We start from the raw sequence: 18,008 nt of genomic DNA on the forward strand, positions 1-18,008 counted from the left end.
TGTGCTGGAGTCCTGAGATCTCTATGATTGGAGATAAATCAGTATTTATCTGGAGAAGGCCCTGAACTAATTGGATGTTGAAGTTGGCCCTGCTTTGAATGGGACAGGGTTGAGGCAGAGACCAGCAGAGGTTCTTGCCTAAAATATGTTAAGATTCCTCAAAGACTGAATGGGAGACAGGGTACCACAGACAATCCCTGGCACTGTGCCTACACTGGGCTGACCACTTTTCCCTCAGCTCTCATGGTTTCTGTCTGTTTGAGCTGCACATCAGGGAGGCTTGGCTGCTTTTGGAACACAGTACCTGTGGAAATGAGTGCTTTGTAGCAGCCCTGCTCTGCAGTGGAACAGTCACTGCCCTTAGGTGTAGGCCATATCAAATTATACTGTTGTCACAAGAAAATTGACAGCTGGAAGGAAAGCAGCTCTCCCTTGGCTCCAAGGTGGCTGCTCTGTAGCCCAAGTACATCAGAAGTACTGCCATGGCCCATGCTTTGCCTACTGTGGATGTGCTGGAGTCCTGAGATCTCTATGATTGGAGATAAATCAGTATTTATCTGGAGAAGGCCCTGAACTAATTGGATGTTGAAGTTGGCCCTGGTTTGAATGGGACAGGGTTGAGGCAGAGACCAGCAGAGGTTCTTGCCTAAAATATGTTAAGATTCCTCAAAGGCTGAATGGGAGACAGGGTACCACAGGCAATCCCTGGCACTGTGTCTGTACTGGGCTGACCTCTTTAACTCGAGATCCATTGCTTGTTTCTGCTCCCAGCCAGTAGCATGGTGTGTCTCAGTCCTTCCTGGTCTCCTGACTGGCTGTTGTAATGGCTCTTTTTCCTCTCATACCAGGATTTCTCAGATGAGTAGGTTTTGCCATGCAGTTGGTGGAATCTGCTGGAAGGTGCCACTCCTCCCAGGATATGTCCTCTCACAGAGCTTCAGCACTGTGGGGTCAGCCTGTGTGGTTCATCTCCCAGCAGCAGGGATGCTGGGCAGCTCACTGCAGTGCAGAGTTCTGCCCTTTGCCTTTCAAGGAGTCTTAGTAGCCCTGAGGAGCCAGGTTTTCTGGTTGGTGCTGTTTATTCCAGGCTGTCTCCAGGAGGTGAAGCCTCCTGGTCCTCAAGCTGGTACTGCTTCCTCCAGCAGCTGCTCTGATGTGCAGCCTTGTAATAGACAGAGCTTTGATACATTTAATTATTTCAAATACCAGGGAATTCTGTTTGCCTTTTTTCTTTGTACTGTATTTGGTTTTTGGTTTGTTTGGGTTTTTTTTGTTTTTTTTTAGAATATGATGCCCCAGGAACCCACATTAAACTTTTTCTGGAGTGGATTTGTGTATTCTGATTTAGATGACTGATTTATGTGGCATGTTGGTGGTGCTGTTCTTCCCACCACACATTTAATGTAGCAGGAGATTGCCCTGTGCTCTGTGTCCTGATGCCCTTCTGTCCTCATCTCCTGAGAGGGCTGGGTGCTCTACTTTTGGTCAGCAGAGAGCTGTTGGTGGTCTGAGAACTTTTCCCAGAATCTGAGCTGCAGAGAAGCTGGTTTGAAGCCCCTTGTGAAGGTGCCAGAATTGACCTAGAGAGCCAATATGTAGCTTGAGAAAGGTTTGCACTCTTGGATGACAGACAGTGAACAGACAGTAGTGCTCACTGCCTGCTGGACAGGCAGCCAGGAGTGATTGGAGCAGTCCAGCAGTCATTGTTAGAGGCTCCAAGGTTTGGGAATGAGCTGTAGTGTTTTGATCTGGGTGGAAGACATGGTGTATTGGTGTCACCCTTTGTGTGGTGTCAGCAGAACAGGGATCTAGAGCTTGATTCAAGCTTTGCATAGCCCAAGAAAGTTTTAGTCTGATCCAGAGTACATCTTTTAAGATGAATGGATTGGATCAGATTTTTAAAATAGTTCTAGCTTTTAGTGAATACTCTTTGGGCTCTCAGTGCCTACTGTGAGCAGACCCTTGATTTTAGGAAACAATTTTAAAGTGAAATGTACCTTCATCCCCTTTATGTTGCAGGTGATTGAACCTGATAATTCAGTGAGCTGAGGATCTCAAGAGAGGAATGTTTTAGGACAAAGCTGAGTTGTTGAGGGACAAACAAAGCTGCACTTTGATCCTAAGAGCTTTGCAAGGCTGAATTTTAAAGACCCCGGAAGATGGTGTCTGCTTGTAACCTGGTGCCAAGGCACTGAGAGCAGTGGATGTCACTGGAGTAGTTGTCTCACAAAGAGAAGATTGGCCCTGCCAGCCTGGGATTGCTGCTGCTCCCCAGGTCAGTGAGATGGGAAGGTCACAGGAGTATGAGAGGTCTCCAGATTCACTGAGGCTTCGTGTCCAGTTTCCAAAAGCTGCCAGCAGTGAGCTCTGAGCTCTGCAGGTCCTGGGAGCTGGGAACTTGGCCTTGGAGTACATAAAAGCTTTACGGTGGCTGTACCATGAACTCACCTTTCCACTTAGCTTCCCTGTCCCTCTCTCCCTGTGCAATCTGACACAGCCTGTGTGTTTTCACTTCATATCACAGGAGTGTGAAGCCAGTTGTTGACAGAATCCTCTTTTTGGAGGAGAGGATTATTGTTGGGTATGTCCTGGAGCAAAAGCTTGAGAAATAATATCCTGGGGAAATAATGGGTAGATGAAACTGTGTCCTGCTGACTTCAGAGTCAGGCCTGTGGGAGCTCTGAGGTTCACCTCAGTCCACTGACAGTTTGCACAGAGCTGCAGGCCCAGCCTCAGCCCAGCTCTGTGACTGTCCCTGTGTTACCCCTATGCCAACAGGTAATCCCACCAGGTAACCAACTCCTTGCCTTTGGAGGCTGTTCTGCTTTGTGGCCTTGCCATCTCCTGGCAGGTACATTGCTGACAAAGCAGTGGGGCACAGGTCACAGCCTGCCTTGCTGACAGGTTTACAAAATCAAAATGGATTCCAGGACCAAACCCATTCTACAAAACATCAGGATTAAATATTGAAATCCTTGGCGTTGCCTGTGTGCTTGAAAGTGCTGAGGAAGAGGGCTTTATCAAGAGGGAGGATCAGCTGAAGGTGGGAATTGTCCCTCTGGCTCCTGGTGCTTCCCAGGGTGCATCTGTGCTCCCCTGCCTTTGGCTCTGCTTCCATGAGGCACTTCCAGCCCTATTGCTAGACCAGAAGACTGGGGTGGAAAAGGGAGCCCAGTGAACTGGGAGAACAAGGAGGAGGAGAGGAGCAGATATTTGGAGGTTGCTTATGGAAGCAATTCTCCAGTAAGGGCAGTGGGTGGGGAGAGTATCCTGGGACCCCACATTGATCCCTGTGCTTGCTGCAGCACTGCTCAGCCAGGCTGGGAGAAGTTCACTGTTCCCTACTTCTGTCAGGCAGCAGCCTGTCCTTTTTGGATTTGTGCTTTGTGTTGGGGCTGTGCTGTCCATCCTACTGATGGGCCTGGGCTTCAGCAGCCAGACTGTAACTGGAAGACTGCCCTGTAGCTAAACTGGAATGACCAGCAGCCAGTGCCCCAGAGTCCAGACACCCCCCTCCCTCTCATCCCTCAGAGCCCATTTGTGAGCCTGTAGTGTGCTGAGCATAGCAAAGGGGAGCTCCCATAACGAGGGAATTTCCATCATTACCTGTAGCCATTAAGGGGAGGATCCTGTGCTTGTCAGTCCTGGGATCACTCACTCTTCTCCCTTGGGAGCTGTTGATAGCAGCACCTGAGGAGCTCAGTAATCCTCCAGGAAGTGAGTGATACATCCTGGCCTTTGATTTAGCCTGCTCCAACAGGCCTAGTTTTTAAATTTAACGGGCTTTAGCAAAAATTTTACTGTGTTAATTTAAAATAATAATAATAACAAGGAATTATTTATTATGGCAAGTAATTCTACAGGAGGGTACAGAATGAGAAAAAAATTTCCAAAAATCTTAGTAAGGTACAACATGATGTACTCATACTCTACAAATGATTCCACAAGCTTTCATAGCAAAACGTCAGGCTTTGTCCCAGCCAAAAGCAAACATCTTTCACCCAATTTCAGCATAAGTTACTGGTTCAGTGATTGTCTGGAAGGTTAGGAAGTGGGTTGTACTCACTGCTTCTTGCTTTTTCTTCTCTCTCAAGTTTCACAGTTTAAAAGCAGAAAGGTAATTAAACTACCTGTAGCCTGCAAAGTACAGCTGGCAGTGAGGCATAATCCCTCTGCATTTACCTGTGCTTCACAGGCTCACAACAATTGTTGAAGCAGACTTTATTTAAAGGAAAATAAGTAGCAAGTAAATGGGAGTAATTTAACCAGCCCATTGGATGAAAGTCAGGGTAGGGCAAGAGGAGTCATGGGAATGTTTAAATCTGTCAGAAATGTGATGACATAATGAGCAATAACTACTGTATGTTCCATCACTGGGCCCCTCCTACACTCACTTAGGAGTATTTCCACATTTCTCATGCAACCTGTCTATGTGACAAATCCACACACATGTTGCACCCAATTAGTGTCAAGCATAAGAGCTGCTCTGCCTGTGTCTCACCTCTCTAAACCCCTCCTGAAAGCAATTTTCCCAGCATACAAAGAATAAATCACCATTCTCCTTAATCTCTCACAGGACAGTTCCCAAATAAGGACCAAGTAAACACATGTAATACATGATAAAGCATTCTAATTCATTAGATAATCTTCCCAGCAGCAGATGCAGAGTCTTAGCTGCTTTAAATGTTCAATGTTACATGTAATTAAAAACGTCAGGGGAGGTGAGACAAGGCACTTGAATAGTCACTTGTATAAATGTACTGGAATACCTGGCTTAAAAACCACAAACCCCAATCCTTTCACCTTCTAAAAAGATACCAAAAAACCATAGCAAGCAGCCAAACAGACTGGAAAAGAAAAATAAACACAAGCAGAAAGGTAATTAAACTACCTGTAGCCTGCAAAGTACAGCTGGCAGTGAGGCATAATCCCTCTGCATTTACCTGTGCTTCACAGGCTCACAACAATTGTTGAAGCAGACTTTATTTAAAGGAAAATAAGTAGCAAGTAAATGGGAGTAATTTAACCAGCCCATTGGATGAAAGTCAGGGTAGGGCAAGAGGAGTCATGGGAATGTTTAAATCTGTCAGAAATGTGATGACATAATGAGCAATAACTACTGTATGTTCCATCACTGGGCCCCTCCTACACTCACTTAGGAGTATTTCCACATTTCTCATGCAACCTGTCTATGTGACAAATCCACACACATGTTGCACCCAATTAGTGTCAAGCATAAGAGCTGCTCTGCCTGTGTCTCACCTCTCTAAACCCCTCCTGGAAGCAATTTTCCCAGCATACAAAGAATAAATCACCATTCTCTAATCTCTCAGAGGATGGTTCCTAAATAAGGACCAAGTAAACACATGTAATACATGATAAAGCATTCTAATTCATTAGATAATCTTCCCAGCAGCAGATGCAGAGTCTTAGCTGCTTTAAATGTTCAATGTTACATGTAATTAAAAACGTCAGGGGAGGTGAGACAAGGCATTTGAATAGGCACTTGTATAAATGTAGTGGAATACCTGGTTTAAAAACCACAAACCCCAATCCTTTCACCTTCTAAAAAGATACCAAAAAACCATAGCAAGCAGCCAAACAGACTGGAAAAGAAAAATAAACACAAGCTACACAAACTACTCTAGGAAGTATAACTTACTTTACCTGTGTCCCAGTCACTCCAGAAGCATCAGGAGATGAAGAAGTGAGAACAGAGGGAGGGAGTACAATCCTTCCTGGGACACCAACTGCACCATGTCAAACCATTAGCTGAATTTGACAAATTACTTACATGACCACACCTTGTGCTATCAACAGCCACTGTGCTATTGGAGTGGCCCAAGGAGTCTCCTTTGACACTGGCTGTCACTCCTCACATACATTTTCAGGTGACCAAACATCTGCCACCTTCTGCTGTAGTGCACTGCAGGAATTTGCCCCCTCCTTTCCTGCTCTCATTTCCTTGTGGTGAAGGCTGGCTGGCTCAGAAAGCGTCACCTGCCAGCGAGGGAGCAGCTGCCCTGAGCAGCAAACAGCCCTGGGGTGGCCCCAGATAACTGTCGTGGCTGAGAAGGGCTGGAGGGGAGCACCAATGACCTTTGTGGCAGGTATAGGATGAGCAGAGCCAGAGGCTTTGTGTTGTCAGCACCCTGTGTGGCTGCTGGGGACAGGTGAGGTGGAGAGCACGTTTCTCTTTGCTGTCACTGGCCCAGCTGCACAGGCATTCCACCTGTGCCTCCCTGGGATGCCCTGAGCAGGAGGGGAGCATGCCTGGGCTTCCAAGCCCTCATCATGGTGTCCCTGCTTAGCTTTACCAGAGCGCAGGGCCTCTCCCCACAGAGTGGATTCTACATCCCCACTGCCCCCCTGATGTCCCAGGGAGGCCAAAAAAGCAGGGCTGGGTCTCCAACCTGAGCAGGGGCTGTGCTGGAGCCGCCGTGGGCAGGAGTGAGGGCTCCTGGCTGCTCAGGGCTACTGGGGGCCATTCGTGCCTGAGGCAGGCTGGGAGCTGCATCTCCTCTCTCTGTGTCAGTGGGATTGGCCCTTGGCCACCTTCCCCAGGGCTCAGGGACATGGGAACACATGCCTGCAGCGTGACCTCAGGAGCCACAGGACAACGGAGCCGCCGCCGCTCACCCCGTGAGTCAGGGGAGGCCACGTGAGGCCCCAGCCCCGACGCCTTCCCGCCCAGGCTGGCTCTGGATCCCTGACCCAGGATCCTGAACTGCATACAGCCGTGAAGGTGAGTGCTGGGGAGGGGTTCAGGAGCTCCTTGGGGTCAAGCCTGAGGGTGGTTGGGGGCTGTGTGCTGGCTCTTGGTACTGCTGGGTTGCTATTTGAGGCATCAAGCCACTGTAGAGGAAAAGGGTTCTGGTGCTGTGGGGATTACAGGACTTCCCTATAATCTCTCTTCTTGACTCAACTGGAGTCTTTTTGACTCAACTTCCCCATCTTTTAAATTTTTTTTTTTCTGTAAAATCGTCACAGCATGCCCAACACTTTATGCAAAGAGAAAGATTTGTTTGCCTTAATTTTACTCAGACTACAAGCATAAACATTTCTGGCTTCTGGTGAGTTAATATTCTTCCTTCAGAGCTTTACAGCAACCGCAGAGAGGCACAGGGCATGAAAGGAGAAACACAAACCAAGTAATTTCAAACGTGCATGCCAATGCTTAAGGCAGAGCTGGAAAATGGGCAGTAACCTCCTCAGGGCTTACAGGTGTGGGGCTGGCAGCAGTGCAGCCACCGTGTCTGGGCCTGCTGTGAAAGCCAGGAGAGGAAGGAAGTGCTGGAGCTGTGGCAGGGAGTGCATGGGCTGTGCCTGCTCCTTGCTCATCCCCATGGGGCTGTCAGAGCCAGCCTGGGGAGCTGCCCTCGCTGCTGTGACCCGCATTTGCTGGGTCTCCCTACATGCCTGTGTACAAGGAGAGTGAAAAGTCTGAGTTTTGCTACTTCTGTGTCGCATTTCAGCTGCATTTGACAACAGGAAGGCAAGCAGAAGGGTAGCGGAATTATTACCAGAGCCCGAGGAGACTGGAGCAGGAAGGGTTTCAGACGGAACTTGTGTGGATCAGTTTTTGTTGTCTCACAGGAAGAAACTCAGCTTTCACCACAGCCACGGCCCTCCAGGACGTCTTCCTGTGGAACCAACTGCTAGGACCAACCTAAGACTTGCAGGTGTGCTTTAAGAAGTTGGTTTGCTTTGATTTGAGAGAAGGGCACTGAGGGACTTTATATTTAAAATAAAATTTAGCAGGTTTAGGTGTCAGCATATAACTTCAAATGAAAGGTAAAAGTAGTTTCAAAGGGAAAATGTTTGGGATTGTCTGGTTTTTGACTTGAAGTTAAAACAACCTTATTTGCATTTTTCTTGTTATCCCACTGAGCAATTTCCCTCAGATATATTTAATCAGCTAAGCAAAACCTCATATATGGAAGTTGTTAACCTCACTTTCTAAATGTGACTCTGCACACAAATTTTATTCTAACATGTTAAAAAGACCTCAGTGCAATTAAATTCTGATTTACTGTGAGGAAAGCAAGGTGAAGTCTGTTGTTCATGTCACTCCCCAGTGAGCTCATGGCCAGGCTGAAATGCCTGTATATCATCATCCTGCTCTCATTATGAGGTATAATCAACTAAGTCACTTTTAAAACATACAATAATTAGGTACCTATACTTATCCTTTGTTTAGATCTGATTTTCTTTCCAGAAGAGCCACAGGGTAATTAATGTGCATAGTCTAAGCGAAATTAGGTACCCAACTTCCTTGGTTAATGTAAATCTTGGTGACTGACTGGGCTGAGCTGTGCTGGAGGCACAGAAAGGGAGATGGGAGCAGATGCTTGGGTGCTCCTAGATCCTCTTGTGGCATCCAGATCTTACCACAGCAGGATGCAAAAGGCATTAGACAGCTCTGTTTCTGTTGCTGGAACAGCTGAACAGCCCGCTGGCTCATTTGGGCCAGCAAATGAGCAGTTTTGAAGTCAATCAGTCTGATAGCAGATGAAGATGACGTTGGCAGCGTCTGCCCTGCCTTCAGTGTTGAATCTGCTCTTCCTGTGTGCGTGGCAGGACAGGTCATGTAGTGCCAACCTGCTCACTTGGTCTTAGGGATGATGCAAAGCTGGGATAAGGCAGCTGCTGTGACAGGTTCCTGTCAGGGGAACAGCAACCTGCCTTAAAATGCCACTGAAAGTGGCCTTCACTAGGTAGTAGGAACCCCAAAGACAAACATCCTGAATTTCACTTGACAGTAAAATATCATGATACTTTTTAAATTATTTTCTGAAATTGAATTAATCAGCTGGAAAAAAAAGTTTATATTTAAGGTACTTTTGTTCCTTCATCTCTGGTATTTTAACCATACAGTCCAGAGAGAGGCCTAAAGGATTCAGGTTAAACAAGCAACTGTTGCAAGGTCTAAGTTGAGCAAATAGGAGGGCAAGAAAGAGACTGAAAAAAGGCAGAAAACCATAGCTGCAGATATAAATGTGTCTATGAACTGACATCCTTGATTGAGTGGCCAAGAACGAGTCTGTCCAGGGTGTGGTGTGCTGGGTTCCTACATTTCCACATCAGCTGATGCTTACCCACAGAGGGGACCGATGCATTTCCTGCATTCCCTATCGGGTGCTCACAGGCTCACAGCTCCCCCAGGGCTGCTGCCACAGCTACAGCAGCAAAGGCTGGATGTAAGTCAAGGAAAGGGGAACATCTGTAGATTTTTTGCATAGATTCATCACTTGGAATAATTTCAAAATGTTGTTAAAATATTGTTTTCTCACAATACACTTTGGAGGCAGGTAAGCAAAGTTTTCTGAGCTGAGCCTTTGAAAGTGGTTATGTAATTTTCCCAGAAGTCTTTTGAAGTCTGTCTGTGTCTAATTTCCTCTGTCTGAGAACTGACACCCTAAAAAAATGGTTCATTCTGTTTATGTGTTACAGTATCTTTTTCAAGATATTAACTGACCTGTTTTGGGTTTTGTATTAGAATATTTTTTGGACTGATATGATGGTCTTTAGAGAACTGAAAGTGACAGTGGGAAAAGAAGCAGGTTTTCCTCTGGAAACTCTGAAGGATATATTTAGTTTTGAAACTACTTGATTGGAAGTGTTTTGTTGAATGCATCCAAAACTCATATTGTAAGAAAATGTGTGGACATATGAACTGTTTTCCTATTGCATCCTGCATAGTGGAAACTGTGCTTTAGGCTCCCCCAAACCCTTCTTTTGCATCTCTCAATAAGTTGATTATTTGCAATGTTGCACGAGGGGAGATGCAGCAGTGCAGAATGCCTGGACCATGCCAGGCAGAGGCAGCAGTTCAGAACCACAGCCACCACAAAATGTGCACCATCAGAATATTCCAGCCTCAGCCCAAAACTTCTGAGGCAAGTTTATAAAAGCAAAAGGAAATGCTGAATTTCGGGGATGTCAGAACATTTGTTTCTGTAACAAATACCACTAATTAATCTGGGATCAACACTTAAAAGTTTGTAATTCATAAAGCTAAAGTTTATGGAAATTTCCTTTTCATGACAACTTGAGAAGAAGAGATGTTGAAGTAAATATCAAAGTCTTCTGTGAGGCAAGAATTCAAAGTCTTCTGGGACTTACCTAGGAACTATTTCTGCTATTTTTCCTGGCTGATACATTTTAGGTATTAGGATGTAAAAGGTACAAGATAATTGTTCTGTTTAGTGAATGGAACCCAGCCTGTTAGGTTACTCACATCTGTGGTAAATGTTTAATTAGACACCTTGGTAGCTTTACAAAACAACAATGTGAATGATCAAGTCTGACTTCTTTTTGTTTTACTCATGATGATCAGACTTTTGTTCTTTCCTAATAACCAAAGGCCAGTAAGGCTCACTTGGAGGAGACAAAAACTGGGTCCCAGAAGGGTAAATGAATCATGATGTGAAACAGAGAAGTGATTTCAAAACTGAAAGGCCCAGAGAGAGATACTGTGTTTGCAGAAAATCAAAGACAGAAAACCAGGAAGGTCAGTGACCTGATTCTAAATGTGCTTTTTCTCCCCTTTCAAACAGGCACAGCAATGGAGAATTTGGATGTCCCGATCCCAGATCTTACTGAAGAACAGCAAGGTGAGGGAAGTACACAAAGATCAGAGCTTTGGCTCATGCACAGTGCACAGCAGTGTTTGCCAGGGTGGGCATGAGTCAATGAAATCTGTTTCCTCTGAAAACACACCCTATCTGTCTCCTTGCTTGTAAAAGAGACCAGCAGTCAATTCCCAACTCTTCCACAGCCTCCTGCTAGGCTTTGTGCACATGCAAGTGGGAATTCAGATATATGAAGGAGACTTTACTGTGCATTAAATGCCTGATGAGCAATCTCAGAACCTTGGTATTGAGTCCTGGGGCTTTTGTGCCTGTCTGTAAAACAGCGTGGTCAGAATAAATACCTGTTAAATAGCTAGGAATACTTAGGGAACAATTGCCATGCTTCTCTAACTGAGAAACAGCATCACAGAGACATCAGTCATTTGTATGGACTATTGACATTTGTCTACTGTTTTGTGGCAGACTGGGATGCTTTATGCAGTACAGCACCACTCTCTTTCCTGTGTGCTGTTATTGGGCAGTGTGTTACAGCCTGGTGTCTGTCTCCACACCTGCACTCAGCACCACAGGCACACTGCCATCAAACCCCCCTCTATTCCTGCACAGTGACAGGTTTGTTTTCCTTGCAGACATTCTTCAGAGAGCTTTTGCTGCTGATGCCAAGTACTTGGAGGATCATGAGAAAATGAACCAGTCCTTCTGGAAATCACTTGTGAAATGCTTGGCCACTACTGACCCACCTATCCTGAGTACTGAAGAAAAGAACAATGTAAGTTACCAAAGAAACACTTATCCTTGTTCTTCTACTTTTCTACTATACTCTGGGGAGAGAGAACACAGTCCCACTAGCTGATATACTGAATTATATTAAAAGGTGTAACAGGGCATTAGATAAAGGAGGTTCAGGCCACTGCTTTTTAGTTCACTGCTCTCCATGTGCAAAAATAACTGGCTCTGTGTAAATTCCTCAGGATCAGCTCAGCTCACTATGTTCTAGGCAGGACCATTGTTAGTCACATTTTGCTGTAAGATACTGCAGCAATTTCATGGCCTTTTTCAGACCCTATAGCTGTATTTCTCCAGCTCTCTGAATGGTTAACTCTTGCCCACCATGCTGTTTTTGCCAGTTGATAGCTCTGCTCCGAGTTATTACTCTTTGCCCCCAGTTTTCCCTTTGTATAGTAGGAGCAGGGGGTTACATTTCCCACAGGGTGGGGTACACTCATTTGCCCATCAGGGTGTGCTTCTACAGGCTGTGTTTTATTGGAAAGACCATTTGCTAGTTACTTACCTCCTTTTCAGCTCCTTAACAGCTGTGATGTCCTCCCTGGAGGTTGTGCTGCCTGCCTGAAAGCCATAGAGAAGAAAGGAGTCAGGGCAATGGCTCTTCTTTACCTTTTGCTGAAGACTTCCAACCCATCTGGATACAGGCAGCTGCCCAGCTCCAAGGGAAAGGGTGAGTCCTGCCTGTCCTCCTGTCAGCTGTCAGTGGGACTTGACAGCAGCTTGAACATTCTGTTATATGCTTGGAAGTGATTATTAGTGAGCAACTGAACCGCCTGGAAGTGCTGCTCAGGAAAGGCAGTTAGGTGTGCTGGTAATGGGAGCCAAAGTTAGTATTTTACTGCAGTTAGGCTTGGCTGCTTCTGGTGAAAAAACTGCCTGTGTTTAGGGAGAGAGCATGTCCTGGGATGATGCTGCCAAAGAAGTTTCTCTGACTTGAGAAGGTTTTCTCTGATGTTTTTGCACAGACTGTTATCCAGCCAGCCAGGACCCCTCTGACCACTCTCAGTGGTAGGAAATCAGAGCTGAGCCAGGGAAGATATTAGTACAAATATAATTCCTTGGCAGCACATGCAAAAATAAAAGCAATGGACAGATGATGGCACATAAGGTGCTGAACCTGGCAACAAGATAAAAGAGACTTGTTTGCGTGGTTGTGCGGTAAGGAACTAAGGGCAGTTTCACAGGGTCCATAGTCATTGATTGTCTTTAATAGATGACAGAGGAGCACTCACTTAAGATCACCCTAAACTGGTAACAAGACCCTTGGGCTGTGAGCAGCCTCGAGGAGCTGGAGGAGAAGGAATCCCATCTACCTGCCTGTGCCCAAATCCTGCCCCTCCTGATGAAGAGATGCTCAGAGCCCCAGCCCTGGGCACAGAGCTGGGTGTGAACTGTTCAGTCAGCCCTGGCCACAGGAGCCAGAGCAGCGGGGATCCTGGTGTGGCCTGGCTGTGAGGGCTGTGCTCCGGTGCCACGAGAGGGAGCTGGAGCCGCGGCGTCGGCGCGGGGAGCCCAGGGCAGGGGGAGCCCCATCCTCTCCTGCTGAAGCATCGTTCAGCTGCTGCCGCTTCAGGGAGTGGGAATTTGCACAGGGGTAACATTATGAATAATTAAACGCCAGAATATGAAACTTTAGGTGTCTACCACAACCATTTAAGAAGGTCTAAACTGTAGTGTGTATGATGTTTTCGTTTGATGCTTTGTACTACCCTTTGTGTGCAAAAAAAACAGCTGAAATTAGACAGAGGGTCTGAGTTTCTGTCAGGCAACTTTTAATAAAGCATTAGGAAATCTGTAATTGTAAAATAGAAAATGTAGTCACTGATAATGTTTTTCTTTTCTTTCTTTATAAAAAAAAGATGAAAAATTGAAACTCTTGAAGAGTTTGGAAAGGAATTTTGAATATTCAGAAGAGGACAAAAAGTCTGAAAACTCATCCCAGGAATCCATAGATGAAGATACACAAGGTAAAGAGGATTTATTTTATTTTCCCTGATACATAATTTAGTCTGACTGCATGTTTGTAAGGATTGACGTAGGAGATGTGGCAAGTCTGTAGAGCTCTGAATAAAGTAATAAATTGTGTAAAAGAGAGAACATAGAAAATTATCAGTACCTGATTCATAATCAGCAAAATAGTGGCTACCACCCACTCTTGTGGAAGTTGGTTTCAGAAATGTAGAAATCTGCTGCAAGATTCCTTCCTCAAATGGAAGATCCTAGCTTCTCTCTACAGCCCTTTATACAAGTTAATCCAGCTTCAGGTTTTGCCGAGTTTCACCTGTTCAGCCAGCTCTGAAGGGAGCTGTGAGGCAAAAGCAGCCCATAGTGATCCTTGCATTTCAAAGCCTTGATTTTTACCTTCCTATCGTTATATTATGAGCAAATAACTACAGTGCTGTTGTTTCTGATGCTGCTAGCACATTTTTCTTTACTCTGATGAACAAATACTTTCTCCTATCCAGACAGTGATGAGGAATATTTAGGAAGACAGAAGACTGAAGGCCAGTTACTTGGAGGTAGGACAAAGTGACAACAGTATGGCTTTTACTAGAGGCAGCCAATATAACCCAAAAAAAGAATTATTTTTTGCATTCTTTGGGTTGGCTGTTGAACAAAGGTATATTAACATATGTAGATATAAAAGAAAGACAAGTCAGAATTTGGCTGTAGGAAAGATATTTCCTACAAGATGAAGCTCAACTAATGCTGACACTCAGCCTTGCCCTGTGCTCAGAGTTGAACCAGGAAAGCTGCAAAATCTGCTGTTGTGGGAGGAGTCCTGCTGCCTGGGTCTGCACAGCTGCTGCTGAAATGCAGCAAGAGGGTTCTGAAAACATCTGTCACAGCCACTACTTAGAGGGGCTGCAGTCAGCCCACAGCACTGACTGGAGTTCATCATCACTTTGTTCCTGAGGCTTTTCCTTTCCTACCAAAGGAAAAATGGAAAATAAGTACAGTGCAGATGAAGAAAATGTGCTGTGTCAATACACAGAAATACCTATAGAACTATGGATGTAAAAATGTAAAGCATTAATCTTTTAATTTAATGTCTTAAACTGAGCTCAGCCCAAATGTAAGAGAAGCTCATTTAAAATTGGCATTAGGAAATCTAATCTGTCTCACAGGAGTCTGATTCTACCTGAATCATTCTACCTCTCCAGATACTTGGAGAGGTGGAATAGCTGGGGGAAGAATTCAGTCATTTCCCACTTTTTGACTGCGTAACCCCCAGCAGAGGCACCCTCTGTAAGGAGTTAGAGTCAGTCTCTTCCTTGTCTCTGTAACACACCCACACTGATTTCAGGGAGCTGATGGGCTGGCACTGGCCCAGATACCCTCACTGCAGGTATTAACCTACCTCGTCTCTGTGTCATGTTTTAGGAATACCAGCAGAGATGGTTCCCTACAGAGATTCAGGTAAGTGCTCTCAGCTCACCTCATCCTGCTGGAATGACTATAACTGCAGTGTGTTCTTTCTGACCTGCTGAGACATTAGAAAATAACTCTCAGGCTGTAAATCTCTTGTTTCCAGTTAGCCTGGTGTTGGGCCTGGGCACGGTGCAGACATTCTGTTGCAAGGCTGTGGTAGTGACAGGCTGACAGCAGGTGATTTGTACAAGGTGTTCTGGCAGATGAACCCATTTTTGTAGGCCTGCCATGTTCTCCCAAGATCAGCTCATAGCAGGTATTCTTTAGGGGAAAACCCAGCAGTTCTGTTGGGCAACTGTTCAGTCTTAGCCCAAAAAGTTAGAGGCAGTTTTTAGCATTTCCTGAAGCCCTCTGGCTCCTGCTGAGCAGGGGTGCAAGGCTGGGAGGGACCTGGAACTTGGTTTCTGTAAGCAGTGATGCTTGGCTCTGAATGCACAGCATTTCCAGCAGGAGGTGCCAGGAGAAAGCCAGATGTCAGGCAACAGAGCAACAGTGCCAGGCAAGAGGCTTGCACAGACAGGCAGTGTGAAAGCAGACTTCCTCCCACCAGACACTGCTGCCCAGCCCCAGAATGTTTGTAAAAAACCCACAGCAGGAAATTGCCAACAGCTTAATTGCATTACTGAGCTCATCCCTCCTGTGCCCAGGCCAAGGCCACAGGATGAGTTAGGAGAGACAAACAGCTCAGTGGAGCAGCCTTTGGAGAGGACATCTGCTCCACTTCTGTTCTGTGCAGTGGAGAAGTTACAAATTGCAGCATAATCCCTTGGGGAGGTTTTTGAGTTCCCTATCCCCAAGGAGCCACAGGAACAGCAGGGCAGAGGGATCCATTGCAGGGCCACATTGCCAGGTGCAGAAAGGGTCATGGGACTTTTCCCCTTGGTGTTTGGCCTCTCTACCACTCCTCCCAGTTTTCTTGCAGATCCGTGATTACTCACTGTGCTTCTTGGTGCTGAGTATGGTGGGAAGCTCTATGTTTGTATTTTTTCCATCAGAAGTAACAAAACTATATTTCTTTTCAGAGATTGCCAGAAGAGAAGATTCAGATGTAGATGGTGGGTACAAACATGCAAATAAAGAAGTTTATTTTATAGATGTTCTTTCAGGAGTTTTGCTTAGTGTGGTGAGGGCAGTACCAGCTCCTTGATGCCTAGAGATTGTCTAATCATAAAGTAGAAAGTTGAAAATGGGTAATAACATGGAATGCTTTCACAGAAGAAATACTGTGCAAGTCATTCCATGATGCTAAGTTACAGTGGGACTGTTGCATTTAGGAAGTAGAGTAACACAGGACAGACACTAGCCAAGTGTGAATTGATGTTCTGCTAAATTCTTTATCTATAGATCTTTCATACAACTGCACAGAGTTGTATCTGTGAGTCAGAATAATGCAATATTATGGTATTAATAAGAAAATAATTGAGTTTGCCCCCAAACCAGAATGTGATCAATCCAGACTGTTCAAAGAGGCAAAAATCTGATGCCTGTATCAGGTGACCCAGAGCAGAGTTTCTGTTCAAGGTTTAGTTGCTCTGTGGTTCAAAAGCACCACAGCAAAAGTTTAGAGCTCATGTAAAGGACCCTTCCAGTACTCACCTGTTACATCTTTAGAGAAAATTCACTGCCAGACAGAGGTTGCCCAGTGTAGGGGAAATCATCATCTGGAACTTGTTCTGAATCAACTCCCAAAGGCTTGGGTGCAGCTTGAGTGCCTCAGGGGCTGCTCAAACCACCAACTAAGAAAAAAAGAAAAAACTGGTACTTTGAACCTGTTGTTGGAGAGATGGTAAAATACTCAAGTCTTTCTGGCAATACAGGTGGGGGAAAAAGAGAATTTGGCAATTTTTTTCATGACAAAGTAAACTGGTCTGTGTTTAAACCTCTAAAATACCTCATTTGTTCTTATGTTGTTTTTTCTCTGTGCCAATGTAGCTGCAGAAGACTCATTTCAGCAGCAGGTCTCATTTTGGGAGGTGCAGAAGTACTTGGAGTCAGGTGTTCGTAGAGGGATGATTCTCACACCCTCAGTAATGAAGGGGAGCTTTTTACTGTAGCTGTGGTTGTGCAAAGCACCCAGGGATCAAACTGAAGCTCCCTTGTACTATGGCTTTACTCCCCCACTGTCATTCTGAGACTATGGCTCATCCCAGAAGAGATAGAAAATATCCAGAGTACTTTAAAACAATTCAGTATTGTTAATGCAGCCAGCTGGTTATACTTTTTAAAATTCATTTTTAAAACCATGCTCTTTGGAATGATGTAAAAATTTCCAATTTGATCTTTCTGAAAGGTTTGCAGACCAACAAAAAGTTTTACATATATTCTGCTCTGACAATCTATTTCAGATACAAAAAGGGAAATAAACTTTAAACTCCTTAATTTCACAGTTCCACAGTAATAAAAGACTTCTCTTTTTTGTAGCATATGAGAAGGAGAGCACTCACCCACCTCAGTGCACATGGATGGGCATACGGAAGGATGGTAATTGATTTATTAAATCAAACTGATGTCAAACCTGTTGAACCTTAGTCCAAGAATAAGATCTCTGGTTCAAAACCACCTTTTTTCCACTCATTTTTCCAACATGAGTGCTTAGTTGAAGTGCATCAAGGCTTTGTGATGAAAATCATTGAGGCCTCTCACAATGTTGAGCCTAGTGCCTGAGAAATCTCAGGGAAATTGATTTCATTCCATGAGTGATACTCTGTACCTAAAGGTGAATTTGGAAGGGCCATGGCTGCAGTTGTGACCTAATCTTCCCTCTCAATTTCAGATGAATTCTTTCATTTTGTCATTCTTTGCTTTGCAATTGGAGCTTTACTAGTTTGCTACTACTACTACAAAGGTAAGACAAGATTCAACTGAAGGATGTATTGTTGCACTGTAGAAAAATGAACAAAGCTAACATTTATTTTGTTGCCTTAGATTGGACTATTTCTCTTGGGATTGGCTTAATCACCTTTGCTTCCCTGGAAACCACTGGGATATACTTTGGTCTAGGTAAGTGTCCCTCCAGCAGCAGCTGTGTCCCTGCACTAAAGACAAGGTCACACAATTGCCACAGCCCATAAAACTGCTGGGGCTGAGATTCTGTAACTCGCCACCAAACTCCCCCAACATCTCCCAGTTACAGAGGGGATGCAGACAAGCAGCCTTAATGCTACTGAAGGGAGAGGTTGACTCATTTTTCCCTCT

General features: G+C 45.1%; 1 protein-coding gene across 10 annotated transcripts in view; it reads left to right on the forward strand.

Moving 5' to 3' along the window:
* Positions 1–229: 229 nt before the first annotated feature.
* Positions 230–18,008, forward strand: part of TMEM40 (transmembrane protein 40) — a 30,224-nt gene continuing 12,445 nt past the window's right edge. For 3 of the 10 annotated variants that reach the window (XR_005630391.1, XR_005630392.1, XM_039733915.1), the window contains exons 1-13: positions 230–4,117; positions 4,879–6,745; positions 7,476–7,682; positions 10,560–10,616; positions 11,225–11,364; positions 11,898–12,051; positions 13,241–13,348; positions 13,847–13,900; positions 14,766–14,801; positions 15,836–15,868; positions 17,235–17,294; positions 17,587–17,658; positions 17,739–17,813. Coding sequence is in view for 8 of the 10 variants with exons in the window: in XM_039733915.1 (XP_039589849.1) it covers positions 10,568–10,616; positions 11,225–11,364; positions 11,898–12,051; positions 13,241–13,348; positions 13,847–13,900; positions 14,766–14,801; positions 15,836–15,868; positions 17,235–17,294; positions 17,587–17,658; positions 17,739–17,813 (781 nt within the window). In the remaining 2 variants the exon portion in view is untranslated. Of the gene's footprint in view, positions 4,118–4,878; positions 6,746–7,475; positions 7,683–9,178; positions 9,312–9,565; positions 9,652–10,559; positions 10,617–11,224; positions 11,365–11,897; positions 12,052–13,240; positions 13,349–13,846; positions 13,901–14,765; positions 14,802–15,835; positions 15,869–17,234; positions 17,295–17,586; positions 17,659–17,738; positions 17,814–18,008 lie in introns of those variants that run through there. The other 7 variants (XM_039733917.1, XM_039733916.1, XM_039733922.1 and 4 more) reach the window with 7 other exon arrangements.

Source organism: Passer montanus, unplaced genomic scaffold, assembly GCF_014805655.1.
Source record: "Passer montanus isolate IOZ18808 unplaced genomic scaffold, ASM1480565v1 scaffold9, whole genome shotgun sequence".
NCBI classification, from domain to species: domain Eukaryota; kingdom Metazoa; phylum Chordata; class Aves; order Passeriformes; family Passeridae; genus Passer; species Passer montanus.